Source organism: Carya illinoinensis, chromosome 14 (assembly GCF_018687715.1).
Source record: "Carya illinoinensis cultivar Pawnee chromosome 14, C.illinoinensisPawnee_v1, whole genome shotgun sequence".
NCBI classification, from domain to species: domain Eukaryota; kingdom Viridiplantae; phylum Streptophyta; class Magnoliopsida; order Fagales; family Juglandaceae; genus Carya; species Carya illinoinensis.
In genome coordinates this window covers 26,190,975-26,200,569 of record NC_056765.1, presented here as the reverse complement: position 1 = coordinate 26,200,569, position 9,595 = coordinate 26,190,975, and the positions used below count along the sequence as shown (strand labels likewise).

Below are 9,595 nucleotides of genomic sequence, written 5' to 3'. Positions count from 1 at the left end.
TTATTCATACTTAAAATTTAAATTAACATTGTTTTCAATAACATCTACTTTTTGACCAATCACATCACATTAGTACACAGATTAGTGCACAATTATGTTTGCAACTATATTTTTCCTTTACTTTAAGTGATTGAGTTTAACTTGTCTTGTGAAGTTTTTTTATTTTGAGAGTCTGAGCTAGCATCTTTTAGTTTATTTCTTCCTTATCTTATCTTTTTTCTACCTTATCTCTTGACTTTATCTCTTCCCTTATTATTGGTGATAGGTTTTCAATAGGATGAACCTAGCCAATTTAGTCTCTAACATATCAGATCAATGTTCTCACATGAATTTAATGTACAAACAGTTATTAAACCAACTGTCTAGATAACCTCAATGAATGGTCATCCTAGGACGTTCATTATTCATTCTTCCTTTAGTATTCCCATTTTCATTGAAGTGTGCTGTGTATGGTAAATGATTTTTTTTTTATTATGTATGTATGTATGGTAAATGATGTTATGAAAGCTCATTTTTACGTCCCAAGCCATGATATGATGAAAGTGAGTTTCAATGTTATGTTATTCTATGTTTTACATGCATCATGACATACTTTCATTTATGGTTATGATAAGCTATGTCGATATTATGCATTCTACATGCATCATGGTAAGAAACATAAAAGACAAGTTAAGATAAAAGCTTTGATTAAGAATGACAATTAGAGATGCACGGTACTAATGCAGTTATGAGTGGATGTGTAACTCACAAAACTAAGTACAGTCTATCATAATATGTCATGATAAGTTAGGCAATTCTGCTTGTAGCAACAAGCAACCCTACACAAGGGAATTAAGGTGTACTAGCCATTAACAAAAGGGAGAAACAAGTTTAAAGAGTTATGTATAGTACATCTTACATGTTTATGTGTATCAAATATGCACGCTTTTCAAAAAGACTATATATTTAGAAAATAATGAATTATAAATCAAACACCCATAACATATTATATATACATAAATAGCTAGTGAGGATCATGATTAATGCAAAGAGCAGCCTACAAAAGAATAAAATAAATGCGAAGGTTAGGCTAAAAAATAATAGTATAGGGTACATTAATTAATTAGTGCATGATCAATGAAAGCATGGATGAGATCAGTGAAAATCCATTAAAGATCAATTGCAAATGGGAGTACTTGACCTGAGCTAGGAAGTAGCATTATCGATCCCAAGGTAAAACAAACACAATCTTTCTTTGAGAATTTGTTTTCCATGAACAATGAATTATATAATTGGGTTTACATTAAGCATGCACGAAATCTTAATTAATTAGTACGCATGCATATCTGATTTTCCTAGAAAGTACAGCCCTGCTTGCCTCTGCATGTGTGTATGGGACGACGTTAATTTGTCATTTGTTGTGGCTGCATGTGTGCGGTAGGTAAAAGTAGAGATATTGCAAGAAAAGAAAAGAAAATTGCTAACCTGCATGCGTGCGTGCGAGCGAGGTAGGCGTGAATCTTGATCTTTAATTAAATCTACTAGTGCAATATTATTGCTTTATCGGTTTTCTCGTGGAAAGTGATAATCATCGCCCCTGGAATTTGGGCATGTGAGGGCTACTTCCACCAACCATCCATGCATGCATGTGAAAACCGAACCTACAAATCCATTCTCTCTTTTAATTATGTTATAAAGTAGTTCTTTTTTTTTATTTTATTTTATTTTATTTTTTTTATTTTATTGATGTGATTGGTCAAAAAATTATTTTATATTAAAAAAAAGTAACTATACATAAATTTTTTTTGTTATATATATTTTATTTTTTTTGTTATATAATCGTCGATCGAGCTGATCATGATACAGGATGTATGTACAGGCCAGATTGCCATTCTTTTGGAGATCTAACATCAAAGATGATCAGATCGATGTTCTTACACGAATTTAATGTACAAACAGTTATTAAACCAACTGTCCATATATCCTCAAAGTCAACGAATGGTCGTCCTAAATGTACTTCAACCTCATTAATTGGGACGTTCCATTCATTCTCCCTTTAGTACTCCCCCATTTTCGTTGAAGTGTGCTGTGTATCTCTAAATTAGTTATTAAAATTAATATTAAATGCAACCCTCAAAGATGGGTGTGGTTAACATCGATCCAACAAGGTTTACGATGGATAAAAGTGCATTTAAAAGATATTATAAATTATAATTAGAAGAAAAATATTCAAATGGTACCACGTGCATGCGATTGAGATCACTGATCGAATAGAATATGAATTCTTTTTTTATTGGCAATTGATCTGATCATATATATCGATCTCCGATATCCAGTACTTCAATGATATGACTCTTTAACTGCCAACAATAAACCAGGCATGGCATGCTACCTTGTCTCTTAAACGATATAAAAATGGAGAACATGGGGGCGCGCAGTTGCATGCCAACCTTATCCTTTGATTAGAAAATGCATGGGAAGAACGATATATGGGATGTATTTGCTCTTTGTTTCTCGTGCTTCAAGATACAGCCTCCCACGGCGATGATCATAAGCTGGGGAACACGTGAATCTCTCGATCGAGAAAAGCAAGTGCTCTGCACCTGAAATCATGCACAAACTCAAGTTGATTGATTAATCAATTAATAATGACTCACAATGGGTGATCAATTATCTATATATAAATACGTGTGCGGCTAGCTACAGTTTGAAACGCAGAACTAGTACGTATCTCTTTGTCCCTGTTTCTCGTCCGCGGCCATGGGAAAAACAAATCATATAACTGGATGTTTTAAAAGAAGTGCCATTTTAGTCAAATGGGACAGCTAAGGCAGAATAAAAGCAGTATATATTGAGTAATTAGACTGACAATTACCCACGTATGGTACATGATCTTGTAGAGGATTGAGGGAAAAATCCCCCTTAAATGGAAATACACACCAGAATTTCTGATACATTACTTATTTTACTGTCAATCTTTTGTCCGAGTCTATTAAATTCGTACACAGACTTGAATGATTTGACTATAAAAATTAAAAAAATAAAACGTTCGTATACAAGCGGCCATCCGCTTTAATGCTTCATTAAATAGGTTTTTCTATTGATCTCTCTCCAAATCCACTACTCCCAAGCTACAAAATTAAAGTACTTATCCGAACGAGGAGGAGCTGAGTACTCTCCCTTCCTCTCCTGTGGCTTAGATAATATGATGGATATTGTAAAGGTTTTTTCCTTTAAGATATAAAATTACCCATATTTACCACCTTTCATCCAACTCCGAGCGACACGCTGATCTGCACTACCAGCTTCCCAGTCTGCTGATTTATTATTAGGTGTTAAAAGTGCCTTTGCAAAACGGTGGATACATGAGCCTCATATTCTAATAGAAGTGTCGTGCTGCCCAATATAGGTGGACCTATAAACACCACACACGTCTTATCTATTAGATTTTTAAAAGTCTTTAGATATCCAACATCTGATCAACTAAGCCCCTCCACAATTGGCACATGGGTTCTATGTGCTTGAACAACTCTGCGTGCTTCTCGGACGCATGCAAGGTTGTGATCGAGTTGATCCTCCATTAATTCAAGAGTCAACTCAGACACGGATGAATGCAACAATTTGTCTAGAAATAGTAGTACGACCCCCATCTACACTAATCTTTCATGGGTGTAATGGTGAGCTTATGCAGACCTGTTTGAGCACTGGCCACAAAATCATCTTCATTTGTTGATCTTCTCTTAAACCATATTAGAATCTATTGACCAATAGAACATAGAAACTCAACTATATATATTCTATTAGTCCCAACTTTCATTCCTTATATATAATTTTTTATAATTCTTTAATCTTTTAACACCTAGGTTTGAAATTTTAGATATATTGTAATGTGGATTATTATAATAAAATAATTTACTTTGGAAAAAGACCATTATCCGTATACTACTACCGGCCTAAAAAGTTAAAAACTCCCAATTAAATAAGTTTAATTTAAATTACTTTAAACGGAGCGGAATTATCCGAGTCCAATATTTACTCGTTTTACATTTAGGAGGCTATTAAAGTCTCCTAAATAATTTTACGCTTCAAGATCAAAAGCTAATTAAGATAATTACTCTAAAAATTAAATTATAAAAAGAGGAGAGAGTTTTTGTTTTTTGTGTGTTTACTTTTCACACTTTTAAAATTAACATCCGTAAAACTCTTATTTAAAAAATTTTCAATAGAGTCGTTAATTAACTTCATGAAGTTTAGTGCTACTAGTTGAGAGTTAATTAACTGGACTGCTCATAACTTTTCCAACTCATGTGAATACAACGTGGGTAAGGGGTATCCAATACTAACACCCCCATTAATAAAAAGCAGACGTCTCAAATCATGTTTTACATGAGTAATATGGATGATAAGTTCATTTGCTGATCAAAGATCGTAAAGAAGCATATACCCATCTGCTATACATCAATCATCTTGAACATGATTCTCAACTATCTACGCAATGGCCAGGGCTGGTTAGTGAAATTGGGGACTAATATTATACCTGATATATGCATGATCTAATAATTCTAATGGTGTTGTGGTTAATAATCAAGCCCCCCTTTGACGAACAAGAACAGGCAGGCCACCTCTCATGGTGGCTGTAAGGCCGGGGACGAACCTCGGTGCCCGGTTTGGACCAGCAACCCGTATATCAAAGCGTTGAACTAGAGCAAGCACAACACTTCTCATCTCCACAAGTGCCATTTCCTTCCCCAAACAAACCCTAAGTCCACCTTGAAAAACTGGAAATTTGAAAGGGTTCTCCGACTTGAAAACGCCGTTCCTTAACCACCTCTCTGGTTTGAATTCGAGACAGTCCGGACCCCATATCCGCTCCATACGACCCATTGCATAGGGATGGTACGTAACCCTGGTGGATTTCCGTACAAAGGTACCGTCCGGCAATATATCATCCTCTTGGCAACACTTGGAGTCGAATTGAACTGGAGGATAAAGCCTCATGCTCTCGTAGATTGCTGCGTTCAAGTAGTGCATTTCGCGCATTTGTTCGAAGCTCAACGCAGCCGCCTCAGTCCCCTCAATGAACCGTTCCACCTCGTCCCGAATGGCAGCCTCAACGTCCGGGTGCTGCGACAACAAATAGAAGAAACTAGTCAAGGCGGAGGCGACTGTGTCACGGCCGGCCAAGACGAAGCTTATGACAATGTCGCGGAGATACTGGTCGTCGTCGACGGAAGCCATGAATCTTGATAGGAGATCTTTCTGGTCTGAAAAGCCCATTTGGCGCCGTTGATTTTTCATCTCGGCGGCTAGTGTATTCAACACTTTAATGGCTTCCTTTAGCTTCCTTTCTGAGCCCAAATTCAGCAGCCGTTTCATCTTCCAGACCAAGGGCGAGACCGCCATGGCTCGCTCCGCGGATAACTTGGACGCGAGGTCGAAGGCAACAGCAAAATTAGAAACGGGAAGCGATAGTTGGAGACAACCTGGGTCTAATCCGAAGGATAATCTGCAAATGTTGTCGAAGGAGAATCTGCGAAACACGTCTTGCAAGTCAAGAATTCCGTCTTCTTTGCCAGCCACGGATGACAAGAGAGGAATTAGCCTGGACTGGATCTCAGAGCCGACAATTTCAAAACCATAGGACCGAACCGAGACACTACCGAGTTCCAGGCTCGCCATTTTCCGCTGGAACCTCCACGAATCGCCATCAACGTTGAAAATTCCGCGACCCAGAAGATCGCCAAGAATAACCGAAAACGGTTTCCCTTTCGGGTAGTTGTCGAACCTGGTCTTCAGCATGTGTTCGACATTTTCCGGGTTGGCAGTGATGGTATTACCGAGCACATGAACATGGATTGTCCCGGTTGGCGACTTCTCAAGAAGATGCGTATACCAATCGCAAAGATTACCGAAATCCTTAACCCAACTGGCCGACAAAAAACACCGGCAAACCTCACAATTACACCAGTAGGGCTTAATAAGCCGCAAGATGAAGATCAACAGAGAAAACAAAGAGAACAGAACGGTGAAAGAGAAGAACAAAACACAGAAAGGGGTGGATATGGATTGCAGAGGCAGAAAGCAGCTGATTTCAAAACCCATATTTTTTACTTTAGTTTCTAAATTGGAATAGAACGAGAGAGAAAGGAATTGAGGATAGAATTTAGAGGGAGATGAGGAAGATATGCAAGAACTGAGCTTTACATATATAGATCAGCAAAGTATCGAGAGGATTAAAAGGAGGGTAGGGGTGGGGTAGAGACATGATTTTCAGTGAGTTGTGAAGATGGGTGCGAATGAGATGGAAGTAGCTGTTTGATACACACATCAAGCGCATATGAAACACGTGCGCAAAATACCAATTGGGTCTTCACCCGAAAAGGACAATGGGACATCGTGGCTATGCCTGTTTGTTTGGGACAATTTCCACGCCCACAGCTTTTTCCAACCACGTGCTTATTTTTTAATTTCTCTCTCTGTCTATGTCCCTTCCGACTTGCCAGCACTATCTGACTCACTCGTAACAGCAATGCTACCTATCATCTTATATTATATATTTTATATATTAAAATATTATTTTTTATTTTTTTATTTTTTATTTTATTTTATTTTTATTAAATTAATTGAATTATTTTATTTATCATCCACACACTATATATTTATTATAAAAAAATAAAAAAAAATTAAAATAAGTGTAGTATATAAAGTGTGAGGATGACAAGAAGAATTTTCTCACTCATAATCCTAGGGGCATTATGCTGTTCGATTTTGGATAAAATTTTAGATATAATCGACATATATTAATTTTGTATTTTTCAAAATCAGTTATTCATCAATTATTTTCCTAAGTTAGTATTCTAATTTTATCAATTTTTAGTATAGTTCGGTCTCATTTTTTAATTTTAATAACTATAATATTATATATAATATTATATAATATAATATATTATAATATATAGTGATATAATGTTGGTATAACTATTAATATGTATTATATAATATTAATATAAATATTAATACAAAAAACAAACATAGTGATATGACATTTTAAAATTTAATATTATATTAATTAGTAATTTATCATATAATATAAAATTATATATTATATATATAAATTATATATAATATAAAAAATTAAAATATATATATGAACCAATTCGGTCCGATTTTAGAAAAAAAGAATAAGAACCAAACCAATTTTGAGTAGTTTTTAGAAAAATAAAATCGGTACTAGACCAAACCAAAATCAGTACCAAACCAAATCTATCGGTTCTGTCCAGTCCAATCTAGTTTACCGGTTTCTCCTTTTTTTTTACACCCCAATATAATTCTAGTATCTTATTCAAAGTATTTTTCAAAATATATATAATAAGAAATGCATAATGCTACGTATAGTTGTGAAATGTATAAATATCGTACAATCATTTTAAAAAAGAATAGGGTCTATGATTAAAAAATTAATTCTTTTTTCATGTAGGTCTAGTATTCATTTACTTTTTTTAAAATAATTACGCAACACTTACCTACTCAAGACTAGAAGTATTATTTCTCACAAGAGAAATACTTTCCTTTATTACTAGTATTATAAAAAAAATTCTATTTATCATTTTTATTATGATTTCTTTCACCTTTTTTTTACATGACAGATAATAATTAATTTATAAGTAAAATATAATGAATAATTTTTAATTATTTAATACTACCGTTCATGGTAAAAAAGAAAAACAAAAGTAGTATTACTTGTATAATAATAATTTTTTAAAAATTTTATATGCGGTCATTTTTATGTATTTATTTGTACACTTTATTAATGTAACTAGTTACGTCATTTTTTCTTAAGAGAAAAAATATTTACAACTATAAATTGAATAACTACCATGTAATCTCTTTAAAATAATAAACAAAATATGAAATTTATAAGAAAAAAAATTAATTTTTTAATAATAGATTTTACTCTTTTTTAAAGTCATTAGGTGGCATTTACGTACTTTATAATTATATGTAAAATTATTTTTTTCTAATATAAAATAAATACTTTAACTAATTATATTAATAAAATACATAAATAACATTTAAAAATAAATATATATAACACAACTCATAACTTTTTACTTGTCGGTAGATTTGGTGATGTACTATCTATTCTATATCGGGTTATACTGACTCTGTTCTGTATTTTAAAGAAATATATATATATATATAGCAAGTGGTTTCGTGTTTCAAGAAATAAGTCAATTTTTGTGCTAACTGTTAAGATTTCTTATATTATATTAAGAAGTTTATAAAAATAAAATAAATAAATAAATAAAGGCTAATGAAAGCGAGTACTGTTGCGAAAGGGAATATTCGATCCTTGATATAGTACAGTTGTAATATAATACAGTTGTATATATATGTCAGAACAACTGTATCATTAAGAAAGAGAATGTGGCTACAAAGAGGCTCTTTTCTCACGTGCCCTTTTAGACTGGTAAGTGAACAGATAAATCGACCACCATAAAAGCCGTATTTTGGGTCTTATCTTTTGATAAGATTTTCCATAATTGTTACAATAATGATTGATAGCTACGAGATTAAATGGCCATCTATTCGGGTGGGACTATAGCAGTTGCTAAAAATATTTAAGACCATACATCCGGATTTCGGATACGGTATATCCAGGAATTCGAATTTCAAATCCGGTCTTGATTATGATCCGAGTCAAAATTTAGATGAATTCAAATTTTTAAAAATCTAGAAATCTAGGTTCCAATCCTGCCGGATTTTTCTTTTATTTTGTATAAAAACCTATATGTTATTAAGTTTTTGTAAGAAAAAAGGGTAACGTTGAAAAGTATATTGTCTTTTAAAGAAAAAAAAAAAAAGTCTAAAAGCCTATATTTCAAGAAATCATGTTAAAAAATATAATACTAATTCATTAAACATTGTCCATAATAATAAAAGTGTATCAAAATAGAAAATCAAATTTAAATAATGTTATGTATAGTCGTGAAATGCGTAAGCGTGATGCAATCGTTTTGAAAAATAGTAGGGTCTATTATTAAAATTTTATTTATTTTCATGTGAGTTCCATATTAATCATTTTTTTAAAGTGATTGCATGGCGCTTGTGCACTCACGATTGCAACTATCATTTCTCATATAGTATTCATCATATAAAATGCATGCAACACAAAATATTCACTACATATTACATTATGTTGTATTTATATATTACATTATAAAACACAAAAATTACAAAATTACAATTATATGAATTATAGGATCTGATGCTTATTAGGGCCATATTTTATCACCAACTTCTCTATATCAACAAGAGTGTACCCATGGGATCACAATTCACAGGTATCAAGAACCTCCAAACTAACATTTTATGCTTTAATGAATTTTCACCGACTCCTTGTAAAAGGCCTTGTCTAAATTATCTGTAGGTTAATAATCTCGAGGTAAATTTAAGGGAAAAGATCATCCTCCATTGAATACATATTTGAATAATATTTAGAATCAACGTACGCCAAGTTTTCCTAAAATCTAAATGGGTTGGGTTAGATTTTGGAAGTTTGACACATTTACCTTACCAAATTGGGTTCGAATTGACCTATATAGTCAAATGTTCA

The 9,595-nt window shown here is 33.2% G+C and overlaps 1 protein-coding gene across 1 annotated transcript; it reads right to left on the bottom strand.

Annotated features, from left to right (window-relative positions):
- Positions 1-4,242: 4,242 nt before the first annotated feature.
- LOC122293379 (cytochrome P450 94C1-like) lies at positions 4,243-6,196 on the bottom strand. The gene has a single exon (XM_043101934.1). It carries the CDS (start codon positions 6,079-6,081, stop codon positions 4,564-4,566), a length of 1,518 nt encoding a protein of 505 aa, XP_042957868.1. The 5' UTR covers positions 6,082-6,196; the 3' UTR covers positions 4,243-4,563.
- Between the last annotated feature and the right edge of the window lie 3,399 nt (positions 6,197-9,595).

Bases quoted from the DNA above. Each gene is read 5' to 3' on its own strand.
- LOC122293379 (XM_043101934.1), bottom strand. From the start codon at position 6,081: ATGGGTTTTGAAATCAGCTGCTTTCTGCCTCTGCAATCCATATCCACC.